The 19947-nt window shown below is 48.1% G+C and overlaps 1 protein-coding gene across 5 annotated transcripts in view; it reads left to right on the top strand.

Annotated features, from left to right (window-relative positions):
• HDAC4 (histone deacetylase 4) overlaps nt 1-19947 on the top strand; it is a 190854-nt gene that overhangs the window by 125717 nt on the left and 45190 nt on the right. For 3 of the 5 annotated variants that reach the window (XM_039382767.1, XM_027734986.2, XM_027734985.2), the window contains exons 8-12: nt 6821-6952; nt 8787-8899; nt 12739-12855; nt 12949-13147; nt 15834-16063. In XM_039382767.1, the coding sequence (XP_039238701.1) occupies nt 6821-6952; nt 8787-8899; nt 12739-12855; nt 12949-13147; nt 15834-16063 (791 nt within the window). The remainder of the gene's footprint in view (nt 1-6820; nt 6953-8786; nt 8900-12738; nt 12856-12948; nt 13148-15833; nt 16064-19947) is intronic. The other 2 variants (XM_039382769.1, XM_039382768.1) reach the window with 1 other exon arrangement.

The raw sequence follows: 19947 nt of genomic DNA, 5'->3' as shown, positions 1-19947 counted from the left end.
ACTGAACTTCACACCTTCTGCAGGTGCTCCTTAGGTTGTTCTCAGGTCTTGTGGATCTCCAGACAGGGAGGGATGAGCACCAGGAGTCAAAAGCTGTGTTGTCCTTGCAATCAGGAATGATGATGGAGTGTCAGCCACATCTCCCTGTGGATTTACTACAGTCTTGGCTCAAATCAGGTGCCCTAAACCAGTTCCCAAGAGCTGGCAACCCTCCCTTTCCTTCTGGGAGGGCTGTGGGTGTTCTTATGGCAGCTCTTCTAATAGAAGTGGAGCAGGTTTAAGGTGCAGTGAATGGTTTAACACAATTCATAGAATCCCAGGATGGTTTGGGATGGAAGGGTTGGAAGAACTTAAAGCCCATCCAGTCCCACCTCCTGCCATGGGCAGGGACACCTTCCACTAGCCCAGGTTGCTCCAACCTGGCCTGGGACACTTCCAGGGATGGGGCAGCCACAGCTTCTCTGGGCAGCCTGTGCCAGGGCCTCCCCACCCTTATAGGAAATTCTTGTGACATTTGTAAACTTGGGCTTTTTTGTTCATTCATGAGAAAAAAATCCACTTCCACACTGCTCCCTGTGCCTCCTGCCTCCCAGGTCTGTGGGAATTTCTCATTCTGGACCACAGCATGTGGCCTGCTGGAGGGATCCATGGGTGGATCCATGGTTACATTCCCATCTGTTCCCCTTCCCCGGGCATGGTGGGTTGGTTGGGTGACAAGTGCCAAACATTTCAGCTGCACAAGAAGGCAATCAGAAATTGGCTCCAGGATGTGGGTTTTCCCTGGGAAGGGTTCCCCTGGACCTTTGGGGGTGGTACTTTTGCCTGTGTCCTTCCTGAAGGACTCCAAACCCTTGGATTTGCTGAAGGCAGGGCATCCTCCGATCTCTGCCTCTGGGGGAGGAAAGACCTCCCAGGCTCCTCTGGGCAATCACAGCATTTCCATGCACTTCCCTTGGTGCCATCCCTGTGGCCAGCCTGATTCCAAGAGGTTTTTAGCTCTTCCCTGTGCCTTGTGAAACCAGGTGATGCATTCCTGGGCTGTGAATCATTCCCACAGTATGGATGGACTTTGCCATGCTCCAAAGCCTCCCCAGCTCATCCCCTCCGGGGACCTTCTCGGGCTGGGTTTGAGGAGGGGTCACTCTTCTTGCTCCCAGGGTTCTGGAAGGAGAAGGAAAACATCTGCACATCTCCCCCTGTGCTGCTTCCCAGCCTGAGTTCTCCCTAAGACTCCTGCAGAATAAAACCCTGGCAGACAGGGGGAATTAAGGCTGATAAATGGATCTAATCACATTATTAAGAAAGGGAAGCAACCAAAGGCAGGGTTGTTTTCAAACAGGAAGATGTGGGGCTGATTTGGGTTTTCCAGAAGGCTGATACTTGTCCTTTTTGGGTACCACCATTAATCTTCTGGGATACAAACAAGTTCAGGGCAGAATTTGGGGATTTTTCCTTGTTTTCTTTTATTTTCCTTTCAACGCAACAGCACGTCAGGCTCTGGCACAGCGAGATCCTGCAGAATTCCCGGTGCCAAGAATGTTAAGTTGCTTGGAGAAGAAAGGCTCCTGAACAGTCTGGTGTAAACAAAAGGCAGGGAAGGCTGGAGCCCATCCTAAATAAAGTTCTTTATTGCTGGTGAGCTTTTCAGATTTTTGGCACCGAAAGCTCTGGCTTTGTGTTGGTAATTTAAAACCTCTGTGTCGTGGAGCCCAATTTTATTAAATTTGATTAAATATTTGCAGCTCAAATAACAGAATCCATCACAATAGAGTTCTGATTACCAGGGCTGGAGTCCAACCAGCATCATCCCTGGGGAGAGGGTGACTTAGGGGGCTGTGGGAAGGCAGTTTGAATTATCAGCTCTTCCAGGGTGCAGGTTGTAAAATTTTTAGGAAGAATGAATATTCCCCATCCCTGGAATTGTCCAAGGCCAGGTTGGATGGGGCTTGGAGCGACCTGGGCTAGTGGAAGGTGTCCCTGTCCATGGCAGGGGGTGGAATGAGATGAGCTTTAAGGTCTCTTCCAAAATTCCATGGAATTCTATGTGTCTTTACTCTTATTTAGAGCATCCTGATGTGGTCACAGGTTATGGCAGCGTTTGACTGCATTCCAAAGGCTTCCATGCACTCGACATCATTCCTGCACATCTCCCTCTGCACTGTGGAATGCAGCGTGCTCCTGGTGCCTCCTGTGCCCTCAGATCCTCCTCCCTCTGATTTGCTTTCCTGAGTTATGTTCCAGTTTCTTGGCTGTTCCAGTTTTTTTTGGTTTCAGTTTTTGTGTTCCAGTTTTTAGGTTTCAGCGGGAAGTCGTTTTCCTGGTGCAGTTACTAAATGCTTGAACCCCGGGGATGCATTTCTCTCCTTCCCTCTCCAAATTCTTTGAGCTCTTCCTTGTGTTTAACTGATCTAAGAACAGTTTGGTTGGTGCTACTGGGAAATACCTGGATTAGCACCAGGATTTTTCTTTCCCGTTTTGGGTAGTTTCCTTTATTCTAAATATGTTTTGGTGTCCGTGTTTTGTTGGGAGCTGTTGAGAGGGGAAAATTTAAGTGACCATTTCAGCCCCCAGGTCGATGTGGGGGCTTCCAAATTTAATCACTTTCACTGGGATCCCCAGGGGAAAATCTCTGGAGAATCCTTACAGAGGAGTTTTAGAGGCTCTGGAAACCTGTTTTGATAACTCCAAGTGCTGTTTGTCAACAGCTTTCTTGGAGCTGCTGAAGTGGTTTTTAACAGAGCTTTTCAGTTTTGCATTTCTAAGGAATTCTGTCCTCATTTTCTCCCTGGGAACAAGGTTGTTAAAGGCATTCCCTGCTTTCTGAAATTCGAGCAGTGGATGTATTAAAACACTCTGTTAATTAGAAAGCTGCCACCACCACCATGGAGATTTAAAGGGAATTATTTAACTTCTTAACATGCTTTTCCTCTTGGGTTTTTTGGTTGCTGTGGGTTTTTTCCTAATCCTATGGAGAGTCACAGAATCCCAGGATGGTTTGGGCTGGAAGGGACCTTAAAGGCCATCCAGTCCCACCCCCTACCATGGGCAGGGACACCTTCCACTAGCCCAGGTTGCTCCAAGCCCCGTCCAACCTGGCCTTGGACACTTCCAGGGATCCAGGGGCAGCCACAGCCTCTCTGGGCAGTTTTACTCCTATATGTGTCTCTACTGCTTAAGCAAAGAGATAATTTCTCTTTATTCAGATTTTGGGTGTTGCAAAAGGCTGGTTCCAGGCAGCATTTCTCCCTCTCCCCTGTTTTCTCTTGGAGTGACCTGGATGTTAGAAGAGATTCTGTTGACCTTTGCCTGGCTGGTGAGGCTTAGTAGGAAAACAATTAAAATATTAAAAATAATAATAATAATAACAACAGAATAACATCCCTTCTCAGTCCCCAACTGCCAAAATGAAGCTGTCCAAGGCCTGGGAGCAGGGTTTTCCTGGTGCATTGTTGGCATTTATTCCATAAATGTGGATAGGCAATGGGAACAGGGCAAAGTCTGCCCAGGACTTGGTGGGTTTTTGCCTTCAGACTTAATGTCTGATTAGTTGAGCAGCTTAAGGGCTGCAATTCTAGGAAAAAAAACAATGGGACTGACATAAATGTTGGAAGAATTGGATTACATGGGTCCTGCTGCACTCAGTGACGTAGGAGAGGGGTAACTTGGGCTGGAGCCTGTGAAAACTAGGGAAGCTTTTTGGCTTATGTTCTGGTTATTAATTTCCTGGGAGGAAAACAGAATATTCTTTGTATAAATCCTTATTATAGGCCAAATTAAGGATGTCAGGGCTCCAGAAATCCCACTGGCTTTGTGGGAGCTGACTCACACTTGGGCATGGGCTTCATTTGTTTGCTGAGGGGGGTTTTTTGATCGACCTCACAGCGTTTGTTTGAAAGATTCCACTTTAAGAGGTGGAGGAACAGGATTTTTTTTTAATTGAAGTTACATCATTTAGTCTCCAGTTCTTAAATTTGCTCCAGTTAGCAAGGCTTTGGTTGGGCATATTGGTGAATTTGGGGAGATTTCCAGTGGGATGGGTGTTCCTGAGGGAACACTGAACGTGCATTGGCTGTCAGGAATTGCTTAAATTCCTGTTTTATACTTGGGAAGAACAGCTGTTCTCAGCTTCAAAATGTTTTCCCTACAAAATACTTTAAAAACCATCTGAATAAGGTGAAATTCATGCTTTGAGTTTTGGAAGCTTCATCTTTTATTGTAAAATAGGTTTTGTGTTAATTCTGCGAGTTTGAGGCTGTTCTGTGCTGAATTTTAATTCACCTACTTTGGGCTCTCAAGCACCCAATTAAATCCATGTAGGGATTATGCTCTCCCAGGACTTGATGCCATGTTAGATTTGGGATTATATCTGAGGGATAAACAGCAAAATCAGAGCAGTTCTTTAAATAGACTTTTTGGTGTTTCAGAACTTGATCCTCCAGCTGAGGAAGCGAAGGAGGAAAATACAGGACGATTTTGCCTTAAAATAGTTTAATCTGACAAATTCCAATACATTGCAACTTATTCTGGAGGTGTTTTTTTAAGGCTGTAGTTTTCTATGTTCATTCCTTTCTTGTTATATAAAAGGATGTTTTTATTGTGGCTTTACATGGGGGACGTCTGTGACCCCGAATCTTTTGTTTCCCTGCCCATTTTTAAGGTGTTTTCTAAACCAATTCATTCTCTGTATTTGAAAGCCACCCAATTACTGGTGTGTTCCCATCCTTCAGCAAGGTATAAATGGGGTAGGAATAAAATTTGGGCTGAAATACAGTTTTTATTGACATGTTTTCCTTTGTCCTTCCAACAGCTGTAGCTTAGGTTCCATTGATTTCAAATGGGTGTATCAGCCCCCAGCTGGGACACCTTCCCACTTCATAGAATCCCAGAGTGCTTTGGGCTGGAAGGGACCTTGGAGATCACCTCATTCCAGCCTCCATCAGACCATCCTGGCAGTTGTTAACGCTCAGTCTTTGGGACAGATTAAAGCTGTGAGTGAAAGGATGCAGGGTGAGCTCTGTACCCAAAGACTACTTTTAATCTACCAAGTCAACTTCTGGTTTGGAGAGCACTTTGAGGAGGAGCTGTTTTAGAGCCTCTGCTTGTATTTGAACTGGTCCACTCTTCCAATTTGCATGCAGCCATTTAATATGCAAATGCCCTCTCAGATGATTCCCCCCTTGCTGATGCACTTCATTCTGCATTTGAAGCATCAGCTCCAGGAGCCTGACACTCTTTTTAGTGCTCCCTTTATCTCTTGCTGGCGTTTTTCTGTCCAAAACATTCATGACAAACTCTTTCTTTTCTTTTTCCCCTCCTAAAAATTCCATCAAAGAACTGTTTTGATGGCTTAACTTGAAGCATTTGATCTTGAATTCATCAGCCTTCTGATTTTTTGAGCCCTGCAATTAACATTGTCAGACTTGATCTTCGAGGTGACCCGGTGGTCAAAGCCAACTGGAGGGAAATAGAGCTGTAGCCAGGCTTAGTTAATTCAAATCAGTTTGTAAGCCCTGTTTTAATTCTTCTAAAGAAATGGAGATTATTGGCCCTGGAGTGTGTTGGTTGTTAATGGTGTGAGTGCAGGATTTGCTGGTTCAAAGGGATTGTGTTGAGAGGTCGGGGAAGGGAAAAGATGGGGCCAGTTCCCACTTCTCAGAACTGTCAGGAGCCCTGAAGCCTCACAGCAGAGATTTCACTCGAGACTAGAACAGATGAGAAGGTTTCCAGAGAAAATCATCTTGACTTGATGCTGCATCACCTTTATAAAGAGCTGAGAAGTATGTTGGCTGTTTCCAGCTGTCCTCAACCCAGAGCCTTTAGGGCTTCCCAGGAGCTCTGGAAGAGATGGAATCTTAGGATTGGGGCACAGCAGAGGTTTGGAAGAGCCTCTGGAAAGCGTGGTGTCCGCAAAGCAAGTCAGACTGTGGGCACAGGAAATGCAGCCCAGAACCTTCCGAGCGTTTGATGTGTTTTTAGATCTGGCTTAACTTTGGGGCTGTGATGATGTAACCAAGTTGCTCCCCAAATAAACAAACCTTCTCCTCCCTGGTGCTGGCTTTCCTTGGCCATACTCTGAGGCCCTTTTCCTTGAGTGGACGTTCCTTGAGGCTCTCGTGACTCCAAGCTGAGTTGCTTCAGGGAGTGGAACCAGCAGGAAACACTCCCCTGGTTTGGTCATGGGGTTCCAGTTTGGTGTTTTCTTTCCTCTTCTCCTGATGTCCCTCCCTCACCCTGGGCTTGGATGCCTCCGAGGGCGTGGAGCTGCCCATTCCAGCAGCACACCACAGATACACCTCAGCCCACGGGGGTGCTCCGCGCTGACCAACAGCAGCATCTCCGGCGTCTCACCCGTTCCTCTGTTGATTCCTTGGATAAGTTGGGTTTATTGCTGGGTTGGGAGCAAGTTGGGCAGAGTTGGGAAACTGGGAGATGGGAATGGTGCTCTCTGCACTAACCCCAGCGAGTTCTCAGCAGTCTGTAAGTCTGTGAAGACTCAGAGAAGGCTTTGCAGGACATTTATTATATTTTGAATTCAAATGCCGTTGCCTTTCCTTGTCAGTGAATTCAGATGTCAAATAGGCTGGGACCCGTTTGTTGTATTAAAAGGTGTGTGTTCCAAAAATATGTTATGGGATGACTGATTCAATTGAACCTCCTGCAAATGCTCAACTGCAACCCACTGCAGCCAGGTCAACTCAACTCAACTCAACTCAACGCAACTCAACTCAACTCAACTCAACTTCAAGTTGAGTAAAAAACTGCTGAAATAATTGTAACCAAAACACTGTTTCCTTTTTCCTTTTTCCCTTTTCCTGCCCAGCCTCTGAACCCAACCTGAAGCTGAGATCCAGGCTAAAGCAGAAGGTGGCAGAGAGGAGGAGCAGCCCCCTCCTGCGCAGGAAGGACGGGCCGGTGGTGACGGCGCTGAAGAAGCGCCCACTGGACGTCACAGGTACGGCGGGTAAGGCAACGTGGCACCCCCTGCCCAAGGATGGCCCTTCCCAAGAGGGGCTCCTGAGTCTGGCAGGGGATCTCTTGTGTGCCTTGGTGAAACCAAGCTGAGGGAACTTGGGTTGTTCAGCTGGAGGAGACTGAGGGTCTCCCCGGCCATCTCTGCTCCCTGTGGCAGGGACAGGACTCAGCTCCTGTCATTCCATGTCAGGAGAGGTTTAGGCTGGATATCAGGAAAAGGTTCTTCATCCAGTGCTTTTATAGGTTTTGACTTGTATTTGACAGTTTCCTGTTGAAAAATCATGTTCTTCTGGGAGTGGAGTCTGTAAGGAGGGCTCAGAGCAAAGGAGATGATAGCACAGATATTTCCCATAAAGTTAATTCTTAGCACCATCTAGGGATGTCTCTGGGTAAGTACCACCAAGTGACAGCTTTCCCAGACTTGTCTCACTCAAAGGCACACGATCACCATTCAAAGGAACTCAAAATTAGCTCCCTTTGGAGAACGTGGTGGGTTTGGGACACCCTGGGCACTTCTCTTGTGTCAGAGCCTCTCTGCTTGCAGAAGGAGGAGGTGATTTCAAGAGCTAAGAATCATGGAATATCCAGAAGGGATATTCCCTTGTGGGAAGGGACCCACAAGGATCATCCAATCCAACTCCTGGGATGGTCCAGTCCTTCAGCACGGAACCATCCACAACAATCCCACCCTGTCCCTGAGAGCGTTGTCCAAACACTCCTTGAGCTCTGGCAGGCTTTCAGAGCTGGAAATCAAATTTCTGTCACTCATATATTGCTGTATGGCCCATGGATTTTAGGATAGAGCAGCCTCTGCTGAGTGACCATTTCTCCCAGTAACGCCTTCAGAAATGGCAGTGGGAGCTCCCCTTTCTCACTGATATAGAGCTGATTCAAGAAGCCACTCTGGAGTTTTCATGGGAAAAGGGGATTTTTAAATGGAAAATAACTTTTTTAAGAAGTCCCACTTCAGGGAATAAAAATGATGTTTAATCCCTGAAGAATACAGGGGATTCTGGTGGGATATCTTGCACTAGCCCAGGTTGCTCCAAGCCCTGTCCAGCCTGGCCTTGGACACTTCCAGGGATCCAGGGGCAGCCACAGCTTCTCTGGGCAACCTGTGCCAGGGCCTCCCCACCCTCACAGGGAACAATTCCTTCCCAATATCCCATCTAACCCCACCTTCTGGCAGTGGGAAACCATTCCCTGTGTCCTGGCACTCCAGGCCCTTGTAATAATTAGGTTTTATTTCTCCTGGGCCATCCTGGAGCAATGAGGAACCTGCTGCAGCCTGAACCACTGCTGGGAGGTTCTCCTGCCCCTGGGCAAATCCTGTGCTTGGGGAGGAGGAAAGTTCAGAAGAAAAAGGTTTAATGTTATTAAACTTCCCAAGTAAAAGGAGAAACACTGGTGGCTGTGCCATGCACCAGGTGAAAGACCTTCTGAGGGAAGTCTGAGGTGTCCTCAGGGTGAGAGGGGAAAGAGGGGGAGAGAAGCACTTCTAGAAAAATGAAGCAGACCAAATCCAAAGCCTTCCATGCCTTTTATTATCTTTCAATCATATTTAAAGTTATTAATACACTATGAGAGAAATCCCCATGGAGAGAAGACATAAATATGGTAAGTAGGTCCTTGGACAAACCATTTGGAAGTGTTTGTTGGTATTTTAAGAGCCTTGGGAATATTTGGGGGGAAGATGGGGAGGAGGAGGAGGGTTGCTTTCCTCCACAACAGAGCTTGAGGGGTTGTTATCTGACTAAATACCGTCCCAGCGATTGTTTGGAATGTTCAGAGTTGCTTTTGGATGTGTTTTTCAGACTCTGCATGCAACAGTGCTCCTGGATCTGGTCCCAGCTCTCCAAACAACAGCTCCAACAACATCAGCACCGAGAACGGGATTGCGGGATCGGTCACGAGTATCCCGGCAGAGGTACAGAGCCCTTCCCCCTCTGCCCACTTGGGCTGCTGGCCAGGTTTGGCAGGGTTGGAGGAGTTTAGGCTGAGGAACCACACGAAAGGAAAAGCCCAGCTTGTGACTCGGAGCGGCCCTTGGGAATTACCCTCAGTCTGGGCTGACAGGCCACGTTATCTGTTCAGGAAATCTGGTTTGAAGCAGCTCACAAGCAGCTTGTGGTGACTTGTAGTGGTTTTGCAGTGAGGAGAGAGTAAAAATAAAGTGGTTTAGCAAGGTCAAATGCAAGTATTTTAGTGTTTGGGGAATTTATTCTTGTGTATGGGGTGAATTTATTGTGTGCAGTAGGTCAGTCGAAGTGTGACCAAAGCAGAGCTGGAGTAAAGGGGTTTAACCAGCTGGGGCTTTGAACACTTGGTGACTGTTACCACGTGCCAGTTTATAATCCCATAAACTTTCACCATCACTCGAGGCATCTGCTGTGGATGTCCAGGGCAGGTTGGACTGGGTCAGCTGGGCTTGGATTCAGCCCGGCAGCTCCTGTTTCCAGGGATTCTGGAGCCCAGCTTTTCCCAGGGTGTGGGCCACGGTAACTGGCTCCCACCGTTCCCTTGCAAGTAGAAAACCAGTGTGGTTGTCTGATGTTACTGGTGCATTTCTTTTTATCCAGCTTCCCATTAGCTGTTTTCCCCATGAATATAGACTCTGTCTTAACATCAGGGCTCTCAGAACAGGCTTGGGCTTGTTCTCCACAAGCATTCCCTTAGAATTGAAAAGGGCTTCTCATGGTGTAAATGTCAGCCCTTATTGCTTTCTAGTCTTGGACAGATTTTCACTTTATTTTTATTTCTAATGTAGTGTAACAGTATTTAAGATGGGGAATATGCCTTCTCCTGCAACCTCTCCCCTGCTGAATTATCCAGCACACATTCCAAGTCCATAGGAGACCTTCTAGACTTAAATAATTATTGTAAAGATTAAGGTGGTGGAAGGTGGAGGCTTCTCTTACCCCGGGAAGACGAGCATGGAGTTACTGATTTTGCTGCTCCAGGAGTTGTCAGTATTGTGTATCCTTAGCCAACTGGAAATCCCCAATTATTGCTGCTGGAAAAACTAGTGGATTTGACAGTTTTTTGTGGCATGAGCAGAGCAGGAAGCTTCCCCCAAATCCCTGCCCGTGGCAGGGGATTGGAACTGGACAGTCCCTTCCAAGCCAAACCATTCCATGAGCTCCTGCAGGGGAATGTGAGCCCGTAGCACTCTCCTTATCCATTTAATTTTTCAGCTAAATAATTGGAGCTAATCATCTGGGACCAGACCACCAATTCCTCCTCAAATGGACACAGATAATAAGGAAAACTTCCCATCATCTGCTTGTAAGGCAGTAATTTTGGAAGTTAGGCTGAAGCATGAGCAGCACAGTTGATTTGGAAAGCAATCCCTGTCCTGCCAAAGACTTTCCCTTTCCCAAAGAAAAATAACTGCACTTCGTACCAGCGTTCCATGTTGTGTGATCCCAGCTGATCCATTGGCCTGTATTGCTTCATTTGGGAAAAAAATAAGTGGGGTTTAAAATCTTTAAAATCTTCCTCAGTAGAAGTTGTACGAGCTGAGAGCCCAAGTGCTGGAGATGCCTTTAAGGTCAGTTGACCAGGATCCCTCACCATTAAATATTTACACAGATTTAGAAATATTTCAGTGTTTCTGAAAAGATAATGTTGCCAACTTGGTGTTTCATTCTCGGCTTTGTGTTTTACATTCCATGAGAAATGGATCTTGTTGCTTCTTAGTTTATGATGTCCCCATTTGAACCAGTTCAGATGTGTTGGAAGGTGGTGTCCAGGTTCATTATTTAGGTTTCAGTGCTTGCCTTCAGTGGGGAACGACTAGAGCTCTGCCTCCTTTCAAATAGACACTCTCTATTTTTAAATGCTGATTTAAAGGTTTTTCCCTCTCTGAGATTTGTTGCCTTTGCAGTTGGTACAAGACTGTAAAAAGGACTTGACTACAGCTGAAAATTGTCCCTGCAGAAATTGTTGTGTGCAATTGCAGCCTGTTTGTGCAGCCCAGAGATGGGATCTGGGTGTTTGAAGTGCTGATAATGCTGCCAAATACCATGTGCTGAGAGCATCAAGCTGCTGTGTTCTTCTCCCTGCTGTTTTCATCCCAAACCCCCGGGGGATAGTTTGAGGCACAACTCCAGAGTATTGATTGCTCAAAGAGAAAATGGATGTAGTTTTGTTTCATTTGCCATCTCAGGAAAACATTTCATTCCTCTGCTTACAATAACTGTCTTATTTTCCATGTGGAACACTAACAGTGTGTGATTTAAATTAAAGCCAAATTGCTGGTAGTGCTCAGAATCACTTGGAAGGAGAAGTGTGGGGGTACAAACAGTCACGTGGAAGGTCAAGTTTAGATCGGAGATAAAAAAGACGTTTTTTATAATGAGGGTGTTAAAAAACTGGCCCAGGTTGCCCAGAGAAGCTGCGGCTGCCCCATCCCTGGAAGTGTCCCAGGCCAGGTTGGACAGGGCTTGAAGCAACCTGGGCTAGTGGAAGGTGTCCCTGCCCATGGCAGGGGGTGGCACTGGATGATCTCTAAGGTCTTTTCCAACCCAACCCATCCTGGGATTCCATGAGAGGGGTGTAACTGAGGTACATTTTAGACTGAAATTCAGAGTCCTGTAAGTCAGGGAGACTTTGCAGAGTGAGTCATGGACTTGATCTTAGGGGTCTTTTCCAACCTAAATGATTCTGTGATTAAAAAACTGCTGTAGCAAACTGTTGGGGGGGGGAGGAAATAAAGCACATATTGAAAGAGCTGATACTGAAAACCAAACATTTGCTATTTGCTATATATTGCTCTTTGAGAGCCTCCTGGATTTATCACAGTTTGAGTGGACCCACCAACAGCTTTATCAGGACACCTCCAAACCTGAGTTTGTGCTGCCTGTGCAAGGACACACAACTGTGGGTTGGGTTGGGTTGGAAGGGACCTTAGAGATCATCTATTCCACCCCTGCCGTGGGCAGGGACACCTTCCACTGTCCCAGGTTACTCCAAGTCCCGTCCAACCTGGCCTTGGACACTTCCAGGGATGGGGCAGCCACAGCTTAGGTAAAGATTGTCCCATGGTAGAACATCAGGTTAATCAAAAATTGCCCTTTTCACAACAGCACCTGTGTTTTAACAGTAGAAATTCTATAGCAAGTCTTGTTGAAGTCTAAATTCTATTTAAGTTGGAAAATCACCTGCAGAGAATTCAGGGTGATCTCAGAACAGTTGTTTCCTAACAGGAAAATTGGGCAGTTTATTGTCATTTTCATAATGGGTTTTCTAGTGCGTATCTGGAAATTAAAGGTCTTTTTACTAAAGTGTTCTTGCTTTAAGTGCCCAGAAGATAACTCAGGAGATCTTGTGTTTCAACCTGAAAATCAGGAAATAGCTGCATAAGTGCAACCTTAAGGCTTTTGGGTGAGGTTTTGAAGCCTGATTTACGCACACCAGTTAATAACAGAAATTGTCTGTTATTTGCTAAAGAGAACAACAGCAATTTTCTTTTTAAGATAATCTGTTTTAGCTTCAAAAAGAGCTTGAGAAGGGCAAGTACCAAGGGAACAGCTGAAGCTGTGATTTTGGGATGGATATTGGGAAAAGGTTCTTCCCCCAGAGGGTGGTTGGCACTGACCAGGCTCCCCAGGGCAGTGTCCAGAGCTCAGGGAGCGTTTGGACAACGCCCTCAGGGACAGGGTGGGATTGTTGGGGTGTCTGTGCAGGGCCAGGAGGTGGATTGGTGATCCTGGAGGGTCCTTCCCAGGGTCTCTGACCAGGCCCATGTTGCTGTTTTGTTCCCAGCCCAGCCTGGCCCACAGGCTCGTGAACCGCGAGGGCTCCGTGACGCAGCTCCCGCTCTACACCTCTCCTTCCCTGCCCAACATCACGCTCGGCCTGCCTGCCACCGGCCCTTCCAGCGTAAGTGGGGTTGGGATGAGCCTCTGGAATGGCCCTGGCACGGATTCCTCCCTTAACTCCCTCCCTGCTGCCCGCGGGGCCTTTTCCTTGCAGGCGGGATCAGCCCAGCAGGACGCGGAGAGACTCGCTATCCCAACCCTGCAGCAGCGGATCTCCCTCTTCCCTGGAACTCACCTCACTCCCTACTTGAGCACTACAACGTTGGAAAGGGATGGGGGAACTGCACATAACCCTCTCCTGCAACACATGGTCTTACTGGAACAGCCAACTGCACAAACTCCCCTAGTCACAGGTGAGAGCGCTCGGACACGACGGGAAAACAGAGGGAACCTCCAGGAACCTGGGGGGTTTTTGGAAAGGCAGCCTCCAGATACTGCATCATCTCTGCAGGTGGAGCACAGAACCTTTGGGATGTGTCTGCTGATCCATTTGGATAGCAGGGACTTTTCCCAAGTCCGAGGTTTCCCACTTCATCCCGAGGGAGGGGGGAGCTGCCTTGTCATTTTGGTGAGGTGAAAATAAATGGTATTATTCCACAAAAAGTAAAAGCTGAGAACTCTCTAACTAAGAGTTCTAACCACTGCAGATTAAAGCGGGGGCGAGTTGTGCCTTAGGATCCCTGTTTTCCACGGATGGTTCCTGTTCCGTGTGGGAAGGGCACAAATTTCAGGTTAAAATGCTTCCTTCTCATCATTAATATAAATAGCAAATCCATGGCACAACCAGCTGCCTTCCAGCAGATTGTATTTGTTTGGGTATGTCCCATTTTCGGGATTTAATTGCTGTGAGTCACTCCCAGGGTCAGATTTTCAGGATGAGGTACCTGTGGGAAGGCGTGTTCCTATACATAGGCTCGATTCCAAGCAGTAATTCCTAGTAGGATGCACTCCTAGTTTACAGAGCGTGATAGTGGGACAAAGGATGCTCTGCCAACATTACTGCCTTGTTAATTTGGATTCCTTCCCTTCCATTTCCAATGGAAGTTGTTGGGAAGCGTGGATCGTGGAAGCTCGTTTTGCATCCAGATCCCAGGACTATAAGTGGGGTTGTGATAAGCTTGGGATCATGTAGATTTGGGAAGCTGCAGTATTCGCTTCCCTCCATTGGCAGTGTTTGCTTCCAAGCATGTTCCTTCTAGCCCGCGGTGTTTTCCGGGCGAGCACAACGTGTTCCAAACCCACACTGGGGAGAAAGAGTCCCCCCACAGCAGAGCAGCCAGCAGGAACACACGTTCCAGAGGCAGCAGCTGGAAGACAGAGAGCTCCCACGTGCTCCCCAAAGCCCTGAGGGGACTGGCTGCCAAACTGCACTTAGGACTTGCAAATTCCTTGGAAGCAAAGTGGGGGTTATTAGGATTCTGCTGATAGCCTTCAGCTCTGGAGGAAGACTCCTGTCAGCTGCAAAATCCAAGGCCAGGTTGGACAGGGCTTGGAGCAACCTGGTCTAGTGGAAGGTGTCCCTGCTCGTGGTGGAACAAGATGAGCTTTAAGGTCCCTCCCATCCCAAACCACTCCAGGATTCTATGAACAAGGAGTCTCCTTGGAAAGCATTCCCGAGGACCTTGGTCATTCCCTTGGAGGAAGGTGGTATTCCAGAATATCCTGTGCAAACTCTGCTGTCTAACTGGAACTTTTGGGAGGAGGAGCTGTACTCTGAGGGAAAAGGAGCACACCTTTCCCAGTGATCCGTGTATCCATACCCAGATTTGTGTGTGTACACACTGACGTTTGTAGAGACGTGCATTTATAAAATCAAATACACAGGAATCTTTTCAGAAGAGCAAAGAGTGGGAGAAACTCCTTAAATCTTCCCCCAGGAAAAGAGGCTTTTACATGAGTCAGATCCTTCCACGTAGAGCACTTCTGTGGATCGGTGGGAGAAGGTCACATCCTGGGGCAGGAATGCCAGGGTGTTTCTAATCCAGGGCACTGAGCTGGCTGCAGACTCCTGGGCAGCTTCTCTTCTAACCCAGAGCCTGAAGGAAGCAGAGGGATTCTTTCCCAAAAGTGGGAGCAGCCTTACCCCCGTTGGGGAGGCAGCAGTTCCCAAGTTCCCAGTGATGCTGTTCTATCCCAAGGTGTAACAAGCAGGAGTAAAGGTGTATGCTGAGCTCCTCCACCCTTGGGCTGGGCTCCCTGCTGGGTGGATCTTGTGTCCCAGCTGTCTTAAGAAGAATAGGAAGGTGTGTTTTCAGAGAGCTCAGCCCAAGAACAGCTAAGAAGACAAGATAATTCCTGAAGACGTGCCCTTCCCAGAGCTTGGATGGATATTTCACAGGGGGGGTCATCAATGATACCCAAATTGCCAAGGGTAGATGAGTAACTCCAGTTATCCCAAAATAACCTTTGGTTTTCCTGTAGTTACTGGCATGTATGCACAGGACATGTGGTGGAAACAATCCTAGCTATTTGTCATCTTGACCTTTCTTCCTATGGAAATAAGGAAGCCTGGCAGCTCCTATATTCCCAAAATGCTCCTTTTCCCAGCACAGACCTGGTCAGGGGGTTATCACATGGCAGTTTTCATCCCTGCTCATTTCCCTGGTGTGGACTAGAGCCTAGCCAAGGGCAGCCATGCCTTCCTTGATCATCATCCGTCACCCTTCAGCATATCCAGGGATAACTGCTAGATGCTGTGGGATGCCAGCTTGGCTTGGACCTGGGATTACTGCCTGAACCAGGCTGCGGGATTTAAACTTCAAACTCTGGAATGGTCTGTAAGATATTGCTGATTTTAGGAAATGAGGTGTTTCCATGGGGTCTCTGGGTAACCAAGCAAAGAACCCCAGTCAAGCAAAGCCTTTCTCCCCACAGCGTTAATGAATTCATTAATTACCTGCTCCCTTTCGAGGCCGCTCCGGCCGTAAGTGGTGGCGGAGGTTTAACGTGATACATCGTTACTCAACAGCCGTTTTCTCCCTTCCTTTCCTTCTTCCTTTTGTTTCTCCTCTGCTGTTTTTTCCTCCATATTATCTTCAGACTGGTATCTTTCAGGACTGCCCCTCCACGCACAGCCCCTGGTTGGAGGCGAGCGGGTCTCCCCTTCCATCCACAAGCTGCGGCAGCACCGCCCGCTGGGGCGCACCCAGTCCGCGCCCCTGCCCCAGAACGCCCAGGCCCTGCAGCAGTTGGTGATCCAGCAGCAGCACCAGCAGTTCTTGGAGAAACACAAACAGCAATTCCAGCAGCAGCAGCTGCACATCAACAAGGTAGGAAGGATGCTTTCGATGGCTTTTTCCCCCGTTTTTTCCCCGCGCTGTTTTGGGGTCTGTTTCGGGGTCTGGTGCGGTTCTGCCTCCTGCTTTCGTCCTGGGAGCTCTGGGAGGCACCACAACACCGGGAAATATTTGTGAGTGAAGTTATTCAGATTTACTGAAAGGCTGAGAGACTTAGGGGTGCTCGCCTGGAGAAGAGAAGGCTCCAGGGAGACCTGAGAGCCCCTTGAAGGGCCTAAAGGGGCTCCAGGAGAGCCAGAGAGGGACTGGGGACAAGGGATGGAGGGACAGGACAAGGGGAAATGGCTTCCAACTGCCAGAGGGCAGGGTTAGATGGGATATTGGGAAGGAATTGTTGGCTGTGAGGGTGGGGAGGCCCTGGCCCAGGTTGCCCAGAGAAGCTGTGGCTGCCCCTGGATCCCTGGAAGTGTCCAAGGCCAGGTTGGACGGGGCTTGGAGCACCCTGGGCTAGTGGAAGGTGTCCCTGCCCATGGCAGGGGGTGGGATGAGGTGCTCTTTAAGGTCCCTTCAACCCAAACCATTCCATGATTTTTCTGGAATTGCCTTCGGAAGGAGCAGAGCTGTTCCCATCTCCAGTCCATATTCTCCTTAACTCCAGCCCTGGGTAAAGCATTACAGTGTCCCATCCATTTCTTCTCCTGGAAGTGAGGACAGCGTGGCTGTGTGTCCTGCAGAGGTTGTTTGGAAGATGAATTAGATGTGATTCAGCAATTCCTTCGAGGAAAGCAAGCACTTTGTTTATCACCTGGCTTTCTGTAAATCACCTGGAGACCCTCAGGTGAACATTGCAGATCTCCTTCATCCCTGCACAGAAGTTTTGGCTTTGTAGCCAAAATCATCTCTCTGGGTATCCCAGTATTACGAGGAAGCAGAAAAAAAAGCTACTTTGAGATGATTGCATTGAGTAAATGTTTAAAAAAGGAGAGTTTTAGGCTGTAGGAGGGTAAAACTCACCTGTTACACCTGAGGGGTCTGATCACAAGCGGTGGGGATGGAGCTGTGCTGTTTTACCCGGCAGAGGGACTCTCCCAGGATTTTAGAGGCACCGGGTGTTCCTTCTGATGTAAAAGGGCTGTTGGGGACTTGAGAAATGGATCATCATCAGTGGGATATTCCATTCTGACTCCCATCCCTGGAAGTGTCCAAGGCCAGGTTGGAGCAACCTGTTTTTGCGGAAGGTGCCCCTGCCCATGGCAGGGAGTTGGAACTTGGAGTTCCTTCCCAACCCAAACCATTCTGTGATTTTTTTCTGGTTTAAGGCTTTCTAAACAGTCCTCTCAAGGAGTCCCAGTGGTGGCTTTCCTTAGGAAACCAGCAATTCCAGTAGCAGGTTTGAGGCTTGGGAGGACAAACCCGTGGGCTCGCTGTGCTTTCATTTATGGAGAGGCTTTCTCCAAATATTTTCACCGTTCCAGCCCTGTGAGAAAACACAGCTACCAAGAGCTGGATTCCAACATGAAAGAAGCCCCCAAAGCCCCCCCAGCCCGTTGTTTATGGGCTGGAGCCGGGGCAGGGCGATTACACAAGGCACTGACGTCAATCCTGTCCTTCTGGAGCGCTGCCAGCACGGACTGGGGGTGCCAGGCCTGGCCCCGGCTCAGCCCCTCACACCGGGAGCTGCTGCTGCCCCAGAAACCCCCTCACCCCCCTCCTGACGCTGTGCCAGGCCCGGGGTCATCGGATGTGGGGCGCTGGCTTGGGATTCTTTGTCCAGGAATAAGTGTCAGCTCCACGGTTTGAGGGTTTTCAAGGCTCTTCCCGAGCCTTGGCCGTGACGTAACCTCTGAGCTCATCCAGGCTTGCTCTTGGACCTCCCAGGAGCTCAGAATTCCGGCTTTGTTGGAGCTGGGATCTGTGGCATCCGTAGCAAAAGGAGGCAGAGGGGGCTGTAATTAAACTGATGGCAGAGGGGCCGTTCCCTGGGTTTGATTTATAGAAGGAATGAGTTAAAATCACTTCAGGACTAACACTGTGTGCGTGTGGCAAATTTATCCTGTGGGATAATATCCAAGTGCTGACATGGAAAAAGACTTTTCCCAGATGCAGGGATATTTTAAGACCCTCGTGTGTAGGAGAGTTAAGGGCACAGCTAAAAATAAAATAATAGGTTATTTAATTTTTAACAGAACTGATAGCATTAATTTATTTATTTACTGATTTCCCATAAATAATACAAGGCTCTTCTCAATTCCATGTGATTTTTCCAAATTTTGAGATTTTGGCCTTAGGTGTCTGCAGCAGATGAAGTTTTTAAGGAGATTTGCAGCCAAAAGAAGTCTTGCTGTTTCCCAGAAGGCAACTAAGGAAAAATATGTTGATTTGCTTAAAATTAATAAGAACAATCAACATGAGGATCTGGCTGTGAAGCCTTGACGTCCGAGGCTTTGGAGGAGTGACTTGGAATTGGAGAACTGAGGACAGGGAAGGAGGGGGCAGAGGGATGGAACAGAAGGAGGGACAAGACTCCATGGGGTGACTGGAGGGGATCCCTTCCCATGTGGGGTGTAAAGTCCCCAGTCTGCCCCTGTCAGGTGCAGCTTGGGGAGCACTTGAGTGTAGCAAATGTGGTTCATCCCACTTGGAGCTGACCTGCCCTGAGTGACTGCTCTGCTCAGAGCAAGGACCTGTCTGGAAAATGTGGGTCCCAGCCCTGCTCATCTTCTTGTCACCTGCTGGTGACGTTTGCTTTAAGGAGAGGATAAACTCACACACACAAAACCCCCATGGAACGCCCCAAAAATGGGGACAGGAGAGACTTGAGTGAGTGAAAAGAGCATTATTGAAGTTTCCAGCTGGGGTTTGAGACATTAAATGAGATTCTAGATAAGATACTGAATTACTTCTTGCTCGACTGTTTATCCCAGAGCAGCTGTGGCTGCCTCATCCCTGAAAGTATCCAAGGCCAGGTGGGGCAGGACACCCTGGGCTAGTGGAAGGTGTCCCTGCCCATGGCAGGAGGTGGAACTGGATGAGCTTTAAGGTCCTTCCCCCCCAAACCATTCTGGCATTCCATGATTCTAATTGACCTAATAATTCCCTCCCTTTTTGCATGTTTAATGTTCAAACTTAGAGGAGCACCAGGGGAGGTTTTAGGTTGGATTTCGGGGAAAATTTCTTCCCTGGAAGGTTGGTCATGCCCTGGCACAGGCTACCCAGGGCAGTGGGGACTCCTGTCCCCATCCCTGGAAGTGTTCAGAAGACATGTGGACGTGGACAGAAGCCAGCCCACCTTCCAGCACACCCCTCTCTCCACAAGGGTTTGACTCTTGGACGTATCTGACAGGTGAAATGGGCTTTTGGTGTGATCTCTGAGCTTCTCCTCCCCACAGAGAGCCCTGGATGAGCTGTATGGAAATGGGATGGTTTATCCTCAGCTTCGGAGGTGTCTGGGGTTATTTTCAGCCTCCAACCTGCATCTGTTAAGCTCTGAGGTCCCTCCCAACCCAAACCATCCTGTGAGTCTGGGAATTTTTTGTGGTGGGAACTCTCCATCAAACTTGAATGAGTAACTAGATATTTCTAACGTGTTCAGCAGCACCTTCCAAGTCTTCAGTGTCCCAAGAACTTACCACTGCAAAGAAGGAATAAATACGGATCGTTGGGCACGGTGGTACCTGGTCAAAAATTGGACTTCATGATCTTGGAGGTCTTTCCCAACCTTAACAATTCTGTGATTCTATTTATCATATCTATTAGACAAACCTAATGCCAACTGACATTCTACCAGCGAAGAAATGCAGCTTTTTTTTCCTCTCATGAAGAATTCCACAAAAAAAGGAAGAATTCTTTGCTTTTTCTTGTAGTTATGACTTGACATTGCTATGCTTTTTTAAAAATTTCTGGATTTTTTGTGTTTC

This window comes from Pipra filicauda, unplaced genomic scaffold, assembly GCF_003945595.2.
Source record: "Pipra filicauda isolate LSUMZ 115617 unplaced genomic scaffold, ASM394559v2 scaffold282_size1924045_pilon, whole genome shotgun sequence".
NCBI lineage: Eukaryota > Metazoa > Chordata > Aves > Passeriformes > Pipridae > Pipra > Pipra filicauda.
Note: the sequence above shows the minus strand (reverse complement) of the source record. Positions and strands in the feature narration are given on the sequence as shown.